This window comes from Simochromis diagramma, unplaced genomic scaffold (assembly GCF_900408965.1).
Source record: "Simochromis diagramma unplaced genomic scaffold, fSimDia1.1 OVJJ01000031.1, whole genome shotgun sequence".
NCBI lineage: Eukaryota > Metazoa > Chordata > Actinopteri > Cichliformes > Cichlidae > Simochromis > Simochromis diagramma.
Window position 1 is genome coordinate 2,614,762 of NW_024386983.1, and position 17,150 is coordinate 2,631,911.

Sequence of the window (17,150 nt, forward strand, 5' to 3'; positions counted from 1 at the left end):
GTTGCTGTGAAATCTCTATGGCTGAAATAAAATCCTCATCCTGCCCTGTCATTTTCAGCACAAATTACTTATTGATATGAAACATTGATTTGTCATTTACTGCTGTTATTTGCTCAGGGGAGAATAGAGCAAGAGAGGGAGAGAGGACTGAGTCGCCTTTAAAAGATAGAAAAAGCTTGCCAGCAGGGTTTCATACATCATCCAGGAGACGAAGGTTTTCATTCGTCAGTCTCACATTCGTCTGCTGGAGCAGACGTTCAGGCTGTAATTAATCCAGCCGTCTAAACTCTACAACAGTTTGTGTTTTACTCGTGTTACATGTCTGGAAACACATGAGCTAGATTCCTGATATTTATTAGCCCTCTCAGGCTCAAATTAAGTTTTTGTTGCTAATGCACAAAAGAATACCTGCAGTGGTACTTCTGAGTAAAAAAAACCTCATAGAAGATGTATGTGGGGTAATCAGGTTGTTAGCTTTTAACTGTTGCAAATCTGCAACGCCTGCCTTGAGAGGGTTAATGAACCGAAATGCACACAATGCTTTGGCCTGTGCTGACATTTCTTTATGCAGCATGCAGTTTTTGAGTTGCTGACATATTCTTTTTTTTTTTTTTTCCCGCCTGTCCCGTTTGGCTCTTTTTCATCAGAATTATTGTCTAAAGGCGAAGAAAGATGCCCAACGTATTTACTTTACCAAATGGACCATCCCAGCCTTGCCGTAATGGTCTATTTGATTCACCTTTGTTTTTATTGTTTATTTTATTTTATTTTCACTTGCTGCACACGGGACAGACATGACTGGGGGAAAGAAAAACAGCGGGGAAGAGGGACGGTCAAAAACAAAAACCAACAAAACAAACAGACAAAAAATACATACATCAATCACCTGGATCACCTGTTGAGAAAGAAAAAAGAGAAAACAAGCAAAAAAAGAGAGCAATATAATAAACAACGTCATCACGATGATCTAGGCGAATATAACAGTAAATACTAAATATTAAACATTATTGTGCAGCACGTAAGATCGACAGCGCACAGTGTGCTTTGAGGTAGGAGCCAAAAAGGGTGTAGTTTGTGTGTGTGAGCACCCGTGTGTGCACCTGTGAGCATGGACGCGCTTGTATTTAAAAGGTTCCTTCATGTAATGATCTGCTAAAGGGAGTGTGGGGGGGGGCCACAGCCCCGTCCTCCAGGGCATGAAGCAGGTATGGAGGAGATCAAAACTCCAGACATCCAGAGGCCCTCAGAACACAAGAGACCAAGGAAGACCAACAGAGGGGCAGCCGCGCCACTGTCCCAGAAAGAGCTGAGGAGAGTCCCAGATGAGGGCTCACTCAGCAGCCGCGGAGCAGAAGCCAGGGGGGGTTGCAGTGACGTGCCCGTGAGCTCCACCGGCAGCCAGCCGTGCCTGAGTGACCGAGCCCCAGGCCGAGAGGTCGGGGGCACCCCACCCCCGAAGTGGCCCAAGCGAGCCCCAGGCTCCAGGCCCCGACAAGCAGCCACCAGGAGTGAGCTGGTGTGTACCTGGACGCCCATCCCCGGACACCAAGAACCACCAAGGGAAGGAAGGGACATATTCTTGATTTCCATCAAGCAGCAGCCTGTCAAGCTGAAAAACCAGTGTGGAAACGGCCACTTGAGTGAGTCAATAGTCCTGAAATAAAATATGAATGAAAGAATGATAAAATGATACACAATGAATATAACGTGTGGAAATAATCCATGGTTTTGGGAAGATCAAGTATGGTTTTCTTGTCTGTTGTAATATCCAATGTTAGTCTTTAATAGCAGGGTCTAAATGTGATAAATATACTGATGTCTAAGTTATTAGCAACTTTTAAAAACTGAGATATATGAAATTTAAAGTTTATCAGAATCTTCACAAAAACTCTAACTTATTCAGTCCTTTATACTTTCATATCATTTTGAGCCACGTACCCATGGTTCTGTGATTCTTCGATGGAAAGGTAATTTGTGGTGAAGACAGGCAGCGAACAGCTGCTGCAGAACGATTCAGTGTAGATTACTCTGTCTCCGGATGCTTAATGTGCAACCACAGAAACCGCAGGAGCAGCCACTTCACTCCTGTGTTGATTCTTAGTGGGTAATTAATAGCGCAGTGTCAGACTATCAGTGTAGCTGTGATTAATTTAAAGAGGAAGCTGCATGTGTCTAATCAGTGCAGACAGAAAACACATCAATCTTACTCCTGTTTGATGTTTCATTGACCATAACTGCAGATGCAAGTCAAGCAGCTTATCAGTAGATGACAGTTGCATCAAGCTGTTCAAAGAAGTGATACAATGATGAGACAATGCTTATCTTACTAGATCCAACTGGTGTTACTAAAATTATATGCATCATAAAGTGCTCTAAAACTTTTCAATTTGAACATGTTATTGTTTAGCCCACTTACATGTCCAATTTTAATTTGTATTTCCTGGTGTCTTTGCACTCCTGTCAGTTTCACTTCCTGTCTTTGACAGTTTTCTCTGTTTTTTATTGTTTGCGCCAACCAGATTCAGATTCACCTACATCCAGTCTTCATTATATATTATCCCCTGTTCTCTCTTGTCAGTTACGATCGTGGCTCAAGAGTTGGCAGTTCGTCTTGTAATCGGAAGGTTGCCGGTTCGAGCCCCGGCTTGGACAGTCTCGGTCGTTGTGTCCTTGGGCAAGACACTTCACCTACCGCCTGCTGGTGATGGCCAGAGGGGCTGATAGCGTGATATGGCAGCCTCGCTTCTGTCAGTCTGCCCCAGGACAGCTGCCTCCACCAGTGTGTGAATGTGAGAGTGAATGAATAGTGGTATTGTAAAGTGCTTTGAGAGGTCCCGAAAAGTGCTATATAAATGCAATCCATTATTATTATGTGTTGCTTGTGCTTTCAATTGATTTACTTTCCCTTTTCAGGCTGTTTTTTGGCTTTGCCTTTTGCTGCCAGGGTTTGGTTTCGCTCTGTACGACCACTTTACGATGATTAAAGTTGTGAATTTTGGGAAAGATTTTACTTTTCCTCTTCCTCTTCTTATGTGTTGGGTTTCTCACTTCTATGACCAGTGGTTTCATTTAATGATTGGTCACATTTTGGTCACATGACTGATGTCACTCTAATGAACATATTCAAAGAAATCATTTAGTGGCAACACAACAGAAAGCTAATTAATGGTGAGACCGAGCGCTGAGCTCTTTTTCTGATCATTTAATCTAAAGTAACATATTTAATAGTAATAAGCAGCCTGTCATTCATGTCTGTGAGATCAGATTCTGGTTGTTTCTGCGGTTTCCACATTGTTTTTCATGTTGCACACATTGGGGTCAAACATGTGGACTGCTGTGCAACCCAGCAATCATGGTTAATCATCATTTGTTGTAAATGGCTATTTCATGAGTAGAAGATTACAGTCGGAGGCTAATGACAGTACTTACCATAACATGCATGATGGGAGACGGCTGTTTAGATACGCAGAGTGAGCAAAAGGAGAAATGAGAACGCTGGACTGAAACAGTGGAAGCAGAGGCGTGTGTGCATCATCAGATGTCCTAATTGTGTGTGTGTGTGCAAGCATGACTAAAGACAGTGTAATGTAGTGTAATATTGCAGATGCAGATTGCTAATCTAGTGTAGGATGACTCTGCTCTGAACTGCAGCATCTCTTTGGATAATCATAATACTCACAGGGTTTGTGAGCCATTATGCAAGATTATATTTCTTAATCATTTCTAAATGTTATGAAGAATTTTTCTGGAAGCAGCTGTTGCGTGTTTCCCATCACTGTGGACCTGCAATGTGAACAAAGAACTCAGTGAGAGGAAGAAAACATGAGGTTTATTTTTAAAAAGACAAAGCTGATACAGTCTTTAGAAAATGTCAAGAAAGTTCAAACTAAAAACAAGCCAAGGAGACAGGAATAGGGGACACAGACATCATTTTGACCCAGTGCTTTTGAGTTCCTGTGTTTTGGTGTTAATTCCTATGGTGGTTTATGTTTTACGTATCATAGCAGTCTTAAGTTAGTCTGTTTTAAGTTCTTTATATCCCCAGTTTGGTTTCTTTCCCTTTTAGGTTCCCCTTGTGTCTTTGTCCTTTGTGTCCCTCTCAGTGTGTCTGTGTTGATGTGTGTTTGTGTGAGTCCTCCTTCTTGTGTGTCATTCTATGTTTCCCCAGCCCATCATGTCTCTCTCGTGCTCCCTCTCGTCTGCCTTTCCTCCACTCCTGTGTGAAGCTTGTGCGCCTGTCTGTTTTATTGTGAAAGTCTTGCGTTCCATGTTCAGTGTGTTTAGTTTCGCTGGTCTTATTTGTGTCTAATTCAGCTGTGTTCCGGTGTCTTTCCACTTCATTGTTCGTCACCCCGTGTTCTCGGTTCCTAGTTTTTCCACAGCCCCAGTGCTTCGCTCTTTTGTTTAGTTCTTTCCCTGTTTAGGTTTAGCCCTTGGTTTTGTTTCCCTGTTTTTGTATCTTCATGTTTCAGCATGAATAAACGGCTCGTCTTTTGTTTAACCAAGTTCGTTTCTCCTCGTGTTGTCTGCTTCTGGGTCAGTTTAAATAACATCAGATCTGCCTCCGCAGCCCTTTGACAGATTGGGAAACAAGATAGGGATGAACAATTAATGCAAGGTAGACAATGGGGAAAGAACGGAAATGCAGCCAGTGAGACGGATAAGAAGACTAACCTTAAAAGTAAAACTGGAAGTAGAAAAATAAGAGAGTTAAATAGAAATAGAAAGAGCAGACAGGGAAATGTAGAAGACATGGCAAACAGCACGGGCTAAATAAAACCAACAGAAATCAGCAGAAAACAGCGGCAGTGACAGGTGGCACACTTCCACCCAGTCGATGGAGCACTGTTTATTTCTGTTTCATCAGATTTGGTGACGTTGTAGTCAAAAGTTTTGGAGCAGGAGGTTGAGGATTGGGAGTGGTTTTGACTCTGGCTCCTTGGGGAAGTCAAATTAGCAAAAAAAGTGCATCAGTCAGTGTGTGTGACGGATAAAATCCTGCATGAAGGTGTGTATGAACAGCTGAAGATGACTTTCACGGTTGTCTAGAAAATCTCTGCATAAATATTCTTGTGTCTATTTGGAGTCTACTGACTCATTGCTGCAAGGCTTTTATGTCTCCTGTCACTTGCTGTTTTGATTTAGCAAAAGGAAAACTGTCACCAGTGCACTCCTGGTGTTGAGGACACCGGAACTTTATTTGTCGTAGAATGGATGTTTGTTCACTTTGGCCTCTCATTTGTGTAGCTGTTACTGACCTGATCCCTAGAAACAAAGGCCTGCATGTAAATAGTTGGGAAGACTTTTAGCGCAGGTGTGTTTCTGGCTTTTCTTTGCAGTCTGGGTTTCATTGCATAAACAGTCAGCATTCATAAACAATACAAGTTGCTAGTAGCCTCAAAAATTGGCCATTGTACCCAGAGATTAGGGCAGCAGATTAATTGATGGGTTCCCTGATTGTTACTGCCTGATTTGTTTTGACTGAATGAGAAATTCTTCCACAGTCATCATATAATTGATGATCCATCGGTTTTCATCAGCACTTATCCGATTCAAGATTTCAGGGGGAATGGAGCCCCCCAGTTGCATGTCACTGGACGACAGTCAGACTACATCCTGGCTACACATAAAAACAGCAAACATGACAGGTATGGTTATCACAAAAATAAATAATCATGGAATTTCGATTTGCTGTCAGTTACTTGAGTATAAACTATTTAAAGTGACTTACAGCAAAGGCTGTCTCTTGAACACAATCTTTACAGGGTTTCTCTCGTGCTTAAGTATCCGAATGTTTCAAACAGTGTGTGTGTGTGTGTGTGTGTGTGTGTGTGTGTGTGTGTGTGTGTGTGTGTGTGTGTTTCTTTGTTTGATGTTGCCTCGGCCTCTCTGCTGAGCCAGCTCAGTCTCATCTCCTGATGAATGAATACTCTCTCACTTTCTAGCCTCTCGCTCAGTCTCTCTCGCCTTAACCAACCCCACCCCTCAGAGATCGATTGCCCCATTAAAACTCTCCCCCCAGTTGCTATGGTAACACACATTCAACTGTACTCTGATTACAAACCATATACATATTGAGGACCTGAACTCACATCAGTCTTGCATCTTTATTTTTCATCCTCTCCTCCCTCTGCCTCCCTTCCTCCTGAGCATTATTTTTATTTGGTGCTTTTTATTACCTCTCATATCTTTATTCCTCTTTTTCCTACCCTCCACCTGTGGTTTCCTCATCTTTGATCATTCCCCAGCATTCCCTTTGTAGAGGGCTGTCCATGCAGGAAGAGCCTAACAGAGACCATGGTGGTGACCACATGCAAAATAAGTAATCCTGAGAGGAAACGGGTCATTCATGAGGTTGTTCCTGAGGTCCCTACAGGTTCCTATGTAGCTGTTTACTCTCAGCAGAGGGGAGCGTCATAGAGAACCAGTTTGTGAGCTACTCTGTTCATGTCTGTGCTGTGTTCAGCTTTTTAGTTTAACTCCTGCAGAGAAGACAATCGTCAGAGTAGACTTCTTGAAGTTAAATGTGTGTGCTACAGCCAGGTTCTGTGCTTTTCATGCTGCTTTTTTAAAACTCTACCTCTTCACAGCATCATCAACACCAAGCTACATATTGTTGTTTTGCTGTTAGCAACATGTCTGCATTGGCTGCATACCCAAAATCCTTTGTGTCACCCAATAATTGCTCAAATGGACACAAATGGAGTACCGTTTTAGATATACAAAGAGATGCATGATATGTTTGATTGTTTACCAAAGAGTCCTGGGTATTACTGTGATGCGACTACTACTGATTCCTTCCTCTGTTTATTCACTGCCCACTGTCCTTATGCACCTCCCATCACTCATGTTGTACTCTTCCTTCCTCAACTTATTGGCTTTTTATCTCTGATTCGCCCCTCTGTCACTCCTCATCTGTACTTCGCATCAGTCTGTTAATTTTTGCTTCTTCATTCCTCCTTTAAATCCATCCTCCTCACTCTTTCCCTCCCTCTTTGATCTCTCTTCATCTCCTGTCTTTAACTCCTCCTTTCCTGCTGGCCCCATTTTTTTTATCTCTAATTTCCCATTTGGGTTTCACACAACTCTTCTCCTCTTTCTTTTATTCATGGGCACATCCTTCTCTTTTCCCACCCATCTCTCACTTTTTCCAGTTCTCAATAAATGACCTTCATCCATCTTTATATTATCAACTTTTCTCTAAACAACCTGTCTGTCTGTGCATAAATACTGACTCATGCTCTTTGGTGTTTTGGCTTATTCTGTAGACGTTGCTCATTTGTGTTTTTACAATAAACCATAAAATCTTCTGTAGATCATTTTCTTCTTTAAACTCCTTCAAATTGCATTTTTAAGCAGGGAGTAAATGCTGCAGCGGTCTAGGTGAGTCAGTCAAAAGATACTGAAGCTAATCTAATTCTGCTGAATCAGTGGAGTCTGGTAATCATCGCTCTCATTTCAATCTGGAGGTGCTCGCATAAGCTGATTAATGAAATACCTCATTGTAATTATTATCATTAGTTTACCCACATAAGCACATTTAAAAACACAGAATTGTCTTTAGAAATGCACTGAGTGGTTTTATGGCTGATATGCACAATAAAAAACTAATTTCTGCTCATTGTTGTGAAAGGCTCAGTAAAAAAATAACCTCAGCAGCAACGCGTTACTGTAATCTGATTACTTTTTTCAAGTAACGAGTAAAGTAAGGGATTACTATTGCAAAATCGGTAATTAGATTACCGTTACTTTCCCGTAGGAACGCTGCGTTACTGCGTTACTAAAACCGTGATTTTTTTGCGAGAATGTCTCACGACAGTGACGTAAGCGAGTGCGCTGTTGGTGACAACAGCTGTGTGCAGATCAACAATGGATCACATATCGATTGTGGGAGAGAGTATGAGCGTGCAGCGTTTAAAGCGTGGAAGCACTGACCTTACTTTGAGTTTGATTCCATAAAAAGTGACAAAAACATTAGCGTCCATCGTGCGTGGGAAGAAAACTTCTTTTTACAGCAAAAAAAACCCCTAAACTTCCAAACAAGCACAGAGTAGCTACGACGTAATGGGAAACTCACAGAGAAACTCACGGATTCTTCAACTGACCGCGGCACACCTGCACCAGGGTAAACCTCCGCCTACCCCTAGTCCTGCTTTACAGGTGAAAATAGAGCAACAGGGCCGCTGAGTCTTTGACTTTATTTATTTTCTGCTGTGTTTTACTTGCTTCTATTTGAAAGAGTGAGTGTAAACACAAAAAAAAATATTTTATTTTATGTGCTGGAATGTGCAGAAAATAGGTTTAAATGTTAAACTAATTTATTCAAGTCAGAGAATGTTGCATATAATTAAATTTTTGCTTGATGCATAAAGTTAAAAGATTAAAACTAATAAAACAAGTTAAAAAAGAGACTTTTCCATTTGATTACATTTTGTATGATGGATTATGCAGAAAAAGTAGAATTGGGCTGAAAGATCTATCGCTTTATCACCTATTCAGGTTGTAAATCGTGTTTTTAAAAAGTAACTAAGTAACTAAGTAATTAATTACTTTTGAAAATAAGTAATCAGTAAAGTAACGGGATTACTTTTTTGGGGAAGTAATCAGTAATTAGTTACTGATTACTTTTTTCAAGTAACTTGACCAACACTGCTCAGCAGTAATATTTATATTAAAGTGTTCATTATACTGAAAGGCATGCATACATCAGAGCACATTTTAATCCTCAGTCTCTCCTTCCTCTCTCTTACCTGCGTTTTAGTCACCGGGTTACAGGGGCTGGGTTATGGCTCTTTCTGAGTCTAAATGTTTCAACCCAACAACAAAATGATTCTCATGAGCCTCAACGTCTAATTTTCTACATTTATTTCTGGTCAGACATCCTGGAAATGTTTGTGTCTTATGAGCAGTTTAATCAACACCACAATCAAAGTAAGTCAGTCATTTTTATCACTTTTGAAAGTCTCTAGTCAGCAGTGATTTCTGTCCGACAGCAAAAACTGCACCGAGGTTTGGAAGTGTTCAGCCTGATGGTTTCCACATACACGTACACATGTCTTCTAGTCAGATCTTCTATTAACATAAAGTATAACATTATTAACATAAAGTATAATATCAGTTGACTGTTTTAAAGTCAGGCAAAATGAGACCGTCCAGATGCATCTGGAATCCAGAAAATTAACCCATTAATGACTGTAAATATTATTCATACAAACTTTGTTATTACCATGATCATTAAATATTAGTCTTTACAGACTTTACATCAAAAGTGCCGTATTCTTTTCTAAAAATCTTCACTAAAATCACTTTTTAGTTTCGGTTATATTTCTTAAGAGCCGGTTCGCGGCAGCCTCTGTTAAGCTTCTCAGCTGATAACTGAAGTCTAATATGAAACAGTCCAAAAGGACAGCCTGGAGCTACTCATATAAATTTATTTTGTTTTCTTTTGAGAACAAGCACACTTTCCTAGGCAGACAATGGAAAGCACATTTTTATCCCGACAGCCTGATTTTGTGTTCTGCAGTCCTTCAGCCTCGTTTATAAAACAGTATGTAGGATCCATACTGTAATCTGGTTTATAAAACCTTACTCGCAGCCGGTGTTTCCTTTATGAACCGCAGTCCTTGTGGAAGTGTGCACACATGAATCGGCTTCAGATTCTGCCCTCTGAATGGCTCGTAAATACAAAGCACCTCATGAGTGCTGGTGCATAGAAACGAACCTACTAATCAACGGCTGCTTCTTTCACACAGCCGTGCCAGTGCATCCATCATGCAGCATTATGGAGCTGTGCTACCAAAGTATTTATATGTTTACAGCAATCAGACTGATGATTCATGGCTTAAAAACTTTGGTGCAGCATGATGCCGCCAAAGCACTGCCAAAGGACAACTTGTGTGTACCAGCTACGCGAGCGACTGCAGACAGAAGAGCAGTTTTTGACACACTGTTGCTTTTGTCCTGTTGGGCTCAGGCTGCAGTAGATACACAGGAGCAAATATGGAGACTAAACATGTCTTCTTATACAAACACAAGCTGAAACCACACAGAATCTAATCGTCTAACTAATCGTGCATGATGTTTGTAAAGGTGGCATCTAATATTTGAATTGGCTGACCTTTGTGTGAAGTGTGATTCTTTCTTTGCTGTTGTGTAAATGTAAAACTGGATCCTGGCCTAAAAAGAGCTCTGGTCGTCTTTTTCAGTGATCTGATGGCTTCAGAAGTCCTGCTTCTGATGGAATAACTAAAAAACAAAAAAACAAAAGAAAGATAAACAGCAGGATTATAGAAGTTGTCTTTTTTTTTTTAATATGAGCATAATTTTCATATTTTCATCAACCAAATTAATATGAGAGCAGGTTAGGTGTGTAATGTTGTAAAACAGAAGGTGTTAGCAGGTGCTTCCCTCCTCACTCATGGACGGATGGAGAGAGATGAAGCGTGAGAGGGCGAGCGAGGTGGAAGATTAGGCACTGCTGCACAAACTGCAGGAAACACTGTTCGGTCCATCTGTCCATCCTTTGGTTTCACGCTGAGGTCTAAATTTCACCAGTTGGCAGAAGTGACGTTGCATGCTCACGCACACACAAACTTACCTCAGACAAGCGTTAGCATTGTTAGTGTGTTGGTGTCTCAAATTAAAAGGGAAAGAGCAGAAAGACATTTGGTGAGCAGTTCTGGGTTTGCATGACTCAAACAAAAACAAGCCTCTTTTTCTGGAGGCCATCACGGCGACTCGTCCTCCCTGCTGTCTCGGCTTCTTTGTACCGTCTTTCTATCTTTTGACTCTCTTCCTCCCATCCCTCTCTTCTCCTGTCTCTCATGTTTTCGCTCAGAGTTTTTTGCATTTGTTTGTCCTTTTTCCGTTTGTTCTCACCCTCGCTCCGGGTTTCTGCCTCACTTGTTTTTCCTTCCATCGGAAGTTCAAGGTAAACAATAGAGAAAATGCTGCTTTTAAGACTTTTATGCGACACGAGGTAACACTAAACCGAACTAAAAGTCGCACACTACTATATTCATCCATTATTCATTCTTTTCTGTCTGCATTTGTCATCCTTTCTTCCACTTAGCCTTCTGCTCCAGCTTTTTCTATTGAGCCTTAATTATTTTATCTCTATATTATCATTTTTCTGTGTTCTGGTGACTCACCTCAGTGTTTCATTCAAGAGTGAACTACATCATCCACCCTTTTATACCTGCCAGCGTTCACTTACAACTTCCTTTGTCTATATTTACGGGGAAATCTTTACATAATTCACAATCCAGTTATTTTCTGCTTTCATATGAAAAACAAGAGCTACAGTATGAATGCAAGGTCAAAAACATCGTACATAAAACGCACTGCAAAATAATATCAAGGGGGCAACAAAGTAAGGTTACTTTGAGTGGGAACAAAAGCCAGTGTGAAAAGGTTGATTTTCCCTAAATTGCTCTGGAGTTTCTATTCCTTGAATGAGGAGCGGGAGAGAACTCCAAAGCACCGAAGCCCCATCACAAACAGCTCTGTGCCACAGGATCAGCAATGTAGAGAGGGGATGAACAGCTCTCCTGTATCAGAGGGGGAATGAATACTGCAATGAACACTGTGAAGGGACTTTTTAGGAGGAGAATCTTATTTAAAACACTAGTGTAGGTGGCTGAGAGTAGGCATTATGTCCTGCCAGCAAAGCCTGGCAGTAGAGTTTTGGACATCCTGTCGCCTATCCAGGACTTTGCTAGGCATTCTAGATTAAATGCCATTACAGGGAGAAGGCAACGAACGCATGGGTGAGAGATGCAGCACGGTGAAAATGAAAAATGAAAGCTAAAGTCAAGAGGTGTGATTTTGTGACAAATTTGACATTTTCCTCAAAAGATAAGGGTCAGTGAAGTCATCATCTAAAGGGTGATGACTTCATCATCGTATAAATAAGGCAAAACTGTTTCTGGTGAAACTCTTTAAAAAGAAAAAAGAAAGATAGATAGATATACTGCAGTATATCTATCTACAAATATTCAAAGAAGTATTTCTTGGGTGCAGAGCAAGCCAAGTGCAGGGCTGGAATTTTAATTTGATGAAATAAATTTGGGAAAGCAACTGCTATTGCTGCCACTGAGTGTGTAATGAGGAACATGTTGTAAACTTCTTAGTTAAAACATCCATCCATTCGTTTTCTTAACTGATGATCCAGTTTAAGGTCGCGGGGAAATAGAGCCTACGTCAGCTGTGATGTGGAGAGTTGAGGTACACCCTGGACAGGTTGTAAGTCTATCACAGCGCTGCTGGGCTGAAACAGTAAGATTACAGAGCCAGATATAACTGCATCATCATTATTCTCCGAGCTGCATTTTCTTGCTGGAACTAGACAGCAGTGTGGATATTGAGTGGTACCCAGTTTCCACCAATGGAGTGCCAGTTAATGAATATTGTATCTATGCTCATTAATTCCTTTGGGTGGGTGGATGCATGTATAGATCAGTGCTTAGTGGTTCCATACCTTTATAATATCAAAGACGGGTGGTGACTATGGGAGGGGCTACAGTGAGATTTTCACTATTGCATTGAAGGTGTAGAGATGATGCAGATGACGACCTCTGTGTTATTATCCTCTGAAGGGTTTCACACCTTTTCCTACAAAAGCTGTGTAAGAATCGTTTCTGAAACCTGTCGAAATGTTGGCTGGTTCTCAAGGCTCCACCACAGAACTGGCTTCACACCAGCACTGACACATTTTTCTGGGAAGGGTGTAAATTTGTGTAACTTTGGTAAAACCACAGATGCAACTGTAAGAAGTTTGTGTGATTTTTAAAACCTAGCGTAGCCAGAACTCTTCTCTCCTTTCTATTCTTCCCTCAGTGTTTTCATTAAAAAGTGTCTGACAGCATAGAAGACACTTCTTTTAGTGTTTGCTTAATGTTGCATAAGCTTCAAATGCACTCTTTGTTTGGTCTTCGGTACAGCTTTTAAAACCTTTTCTTCTCTTTATTCATGAACTAATCCTGATTTTCCTTCTCGTTCTCTCTCCCCCCTCTGCAGGTGAGCTAGTCGCAGCACCCTCGGCTGTACCCAGCATCTCCCGTTCCCGTCTTCTTCTTCCTCTGCCTATTCCCATCATCTTCTGCCTCGTCTTTCCTGCTTCTCGTGGGAATCAAACGTCGTGATGTCTCTCTCCGCCTCTCCTGCCCCCTTCCTCCTCTTCTTCCTCTTCCTCCTTCCACTGCCACCCTGCCAGCCAGAGTCCCAGCGCAGTGACCCCAGCATGAACCCTGACCCAAGAACAGCCTTGCCCTCCATATTTCCCTCCTCCTCCGTCCTGCCTTCCTTATCTAATGATAATAGTACATCACCCAGCATTGGGGATAAGTGTGATGAGGTGACCGTGTGCAAGCCGGGCATCCTGTTACCTGTCTGGTACCCCGAAAACCCTGGAGTCGGTTACCAGGTGGCCAGAGCTGTGGTCTACTTCCTGTCACTCATGTACATGTTCCTGGGAGTGTCCATCATTGCTGACCGCTTCATGGCATCCATAGAGGTCATCACATCTCAGGTAGGATGACAAACATCATTTAATTATTTATAAAAGCAAAAATTACATCTTACAAGCTTGAACATGACATATACCTTGAGTCAGGCAAATGCACTCAATCCACAGGTGGTATAGTTGATATAAATGGTTTTTGTTTGGATCTCAGTTTGCATGAGGGGGGATGTTTAGCTTCCAAGGCCTGTTGACCTCACCGCTGAAGCTTTCAGACGGGTCGTTTTTGCAAACTTCTCAACTTTGAGAGCTGCTAGTCTTTCATCTTTTATTTCTTCAGGTTACAGATAGACTGCAGTGAGGATAAGTTGTGGTATGCTCCAAAAACAAAACACATGGTGGTCATAAATGTCAGCATACCTGGATTTGCCTCAGCACACCATTTTGGAACCAATGATGTAGGAATTACAAACTCATAGATTGTACAAATCTAGCAGGGTGTCGACCATCTTCCAGGCCAAATTACTCTACGAGTTATTTAAACTTTTGTCAGGTGACCACCACAGAGATCTGGAAAAAGGATGTACTACCCAGAAACATGGAATAACAACTCAAGCACACCTTTCACATCAGTGCAGTCTCATGGCCAATCAGGAAATAGTGATGAATATGATCTGTTTCTTTACAAACACAGGATTGCCCTCATTTTCTTTGTGTCGCTCAGCGCAGGTTTAAAAGTAATGCTGGCGTCGTGTGTCTTTACACGACAGGCAACCTAATAAATCAGTTTTCAGTTACCAGGTGAACATATTTTAAACAGAACCATGAAATGTTCATTAATGTAGTAAGAATGCTTTAGCAGCAAGTGAAGCTGAACATCAACAACAGCTGAACCTACAATAGTTTTAAAAAAAAGTGCACAAAGATATCGATCAATCCAAGTTACAAGCGGCCTTCCCTTTATTTATTTTGAGTTGTAATAACAAAGAAATTAACGAGGCTGTCTCCACAGCGGATAGCTTTGTGTATTTGATTTGGACGATTTTACACCGGATGTCCTTCCTCATGCAACCCCCAAAGGATTTGTGTCTTCTCCTGGGGAGCCTCTGCTTGTTAGGCAAATGTGTGAACCACTACACTATGGAGCTGCAAGTAATCTGAAGCAAGGTGTGGGATTCAAACGGTAGTGTATCAGAAAGTTATGATCTTCCACTTCCTAATTTGGCCTTTGTTGCTCTTTTAGCCTGGAGGTACATGAACATGAACATGAACTATTACACCGACCACGATGCGCTACCATCAGACCGTGTGCCGGAATAATTTGGGACCATTTCATGAAGCTGCAGTGAAAATTGCTGTTCATACATCTTTGATGGAAAAGTTTTTTTGATTAACCTTCATTTTCACAGAATGTATTTACAATAGGTGTTCCAATGTGCTTTGTAAGGTTAAAAACGCCATTATTAGAGAAAACCAACATGACTATCCCCTGTGAGCAGCACTGTTTCCGAGTGCTGCTCACAGGGGCCAGTATCTGCAGATGGCTGCCCCTCCCTGAGGAAAAAAAGGAGAATAAAAAAGGAAAGAAAGACAGAACATGAGCAACAAACAGGAAAAATGCAAACTACAGGAGAGAGGAAAGTTAAATGTAATGACACGTGGTGGTGGAAAAGTGAAAAGAGGGGAGTGAAGGAGGAGTGCTCTGTGCATGATGGGAAGTCCCCCAGCAGCCTGAGTCTATAAGGATGGTTCAGCGTCACCTGATCCAGCTCTTACTACAAGCTTTATCCAAAAGGAAAGGAAAGATAAAGCTTCCACCTGTCGAGTGTTTTCACTCAGCTATAGTGCAGACTGTTTGCTGACCGTGCACCAAACACTTCAAAATAGACCTACTTCATGTTAATGCATTAATAAAGTTGTGTTCCCGTCTTCAATGAAGCCATAAATGATTTGCTGGAACCTGTGAAGTGAATTTGTGCGCTTCATCATTCAGTCGTCTCCTTCCTGTAAAGCAGTTCCTTTAATGGGAATTTCATAGATTCCCCTCCTCTCTCCATTTCCACTGCAAACTGTAACAGTGCAAATGACCCTCAGCTGTTTTCAGAGTCAGCAGACAGAGTTGTTATTTGTCAAAGTTGTCGTGATGTTTTTGCAGGAGTACAGCTCACAGGGTGTGTGTGTTTGTGTCCCAGGTGGCTTTTAATGGATCGGGTCTTGAGGTTATGCAGTGTATGCAGTGTTTTTTAACAAAAGACGATTGCGCCTGAGTTTTGAGGCTTCAGTGGACCCTGAGGTCCAGTTTGAAAGGAGGATGAGGAGACATGAAGGTCAGCTGGAGTGAGAAACGAGGACATTGAGACGCTGTTCCCAGTATCAAAGCTGTTTTCTGGTTTAAGAAAAAGATGCTAACATCTACAGAGTATAAGATTTTGTCTTACACGATACTCTCCATATGATTCCTTTTCTGTTGTGGGTAGAACAGCAAAAAAAACAAAGTATTAAAGTTTGAGTACAGAACATTTCTGAGTTTATTTCGGCTCCCAAGGAGTAATTTTACACATTCAGAGTAAAATGTTGCTCAGTGCTGGAGTTGTCTGACAGGACTTATAACATCAGTGTTAGCTCAACTCCTTGGAGATGCAATTACACTCCACCCACACATTTCATTTCTCCGGTTGCAGCAGCAGGAAAGAGTCGGTCTCCTCACTTCTATCATGTAAGCTGCATATAGACAGATGGCCAATGACTGCTTGTATTCTGCAGAGAGAGGCAAGTAGGGCAAGGATACCTTTATTACCAGAGGCTTAGAGGTCAATAAGAAACAGGAGTTAGCTTCTTTATTTTGAGTGTGCAGCACTTAAAGAGGGTATGTTACATGATTTTGATTAATCTACATTTTATAATGAATCAACCCAGATTTTGTTATTATAGATTGCTTACTTCATTCAGAAAGTTAAGACTTAATGTTAGTTAAAAGATTTTGTCACATTTCTGTGCCCCATACACCGCACTCTTACAGGCTTTATTATTATTTTATTTATATTTTCCAAACATCCCTGAACATGAATAGTGACCACGTGTCATTCTGAGGTTAAAGTTTTGAACTTTTGTTTTTATATGTTTTTTGGGGGTTTTGGCTGTGATGACTTTACCATTCTGCTAATACTATACTTTAGTTTTATCATTTAAGTTCGATTTCACATGTTCAGTTATCAGTTCCTCGATTATTATTATTATTTCTTATATTTTGGGTTTGTTATTGATGTCAGTGTTTCTCTTCCTTCATCTGTGTGTTTCTAACTTTGTTCTCCGATGTTCTTTCTGGTTCTTCTGGTTCCACCATGTTTTGCTTTGAAGCTTAATTTTCTTTCATGTCATGTGATAATTTTATTTTCTTGTCTTCCCTTGACTGGCTGATTAAGTGTTTCCAAATTCAGGGGCTGCATCCTTTGAAGGTTGCATTCGGAGGTCAGACTGACAGTCTGAGGGAAGCAGTCACTGCATTTAAATGTATATCGCTCTATAACATTGAATTTGGCTTCATACAAGTTACATGGCATTAGGGATTTTGTCCTCCATCTCTCTCCAACACCTCTCTAGCTGCCAGTTTCATGGTTGCTAGGCAACAGAGGCAGCGCTGATAGGCTACACTTCCGGTCTCTGAAGTTTTTGTGGCCTGTGAAGGTGTGCC

General features: G+C 41.3%; 1 protein-coding gene across 12 annotated transcripts in view; it reads left to right on the forward strand.

Annotated features, from left to right (window-relative positions):
• Nucleotides 1-17,150, forward strand: part of slc8a2b (solute carrier family 8 member 2b) — a 201,381-nt gene that overhangs the window by 125,041 nt on the left and 59,190 nt on the right. For all 12 annotated transcript variants that reach the window (XM_040039710.1, XM_040039709.1, XM_040039711.1 and 9 more), the window contains one exon: nucleotides 13,018-13,528. In XM_040039710.1, the coding sequence (XP_039895644.1) occupies nucleotides 13,142-13,528 (387 nt within the window). In that variant the 5' untranslated portion in view covers nucleotides 13,018-13,141. The remainder of the gene's footprint in view (nucleotides 1-13,017; nucleotides 13,529-17,150) is intronic.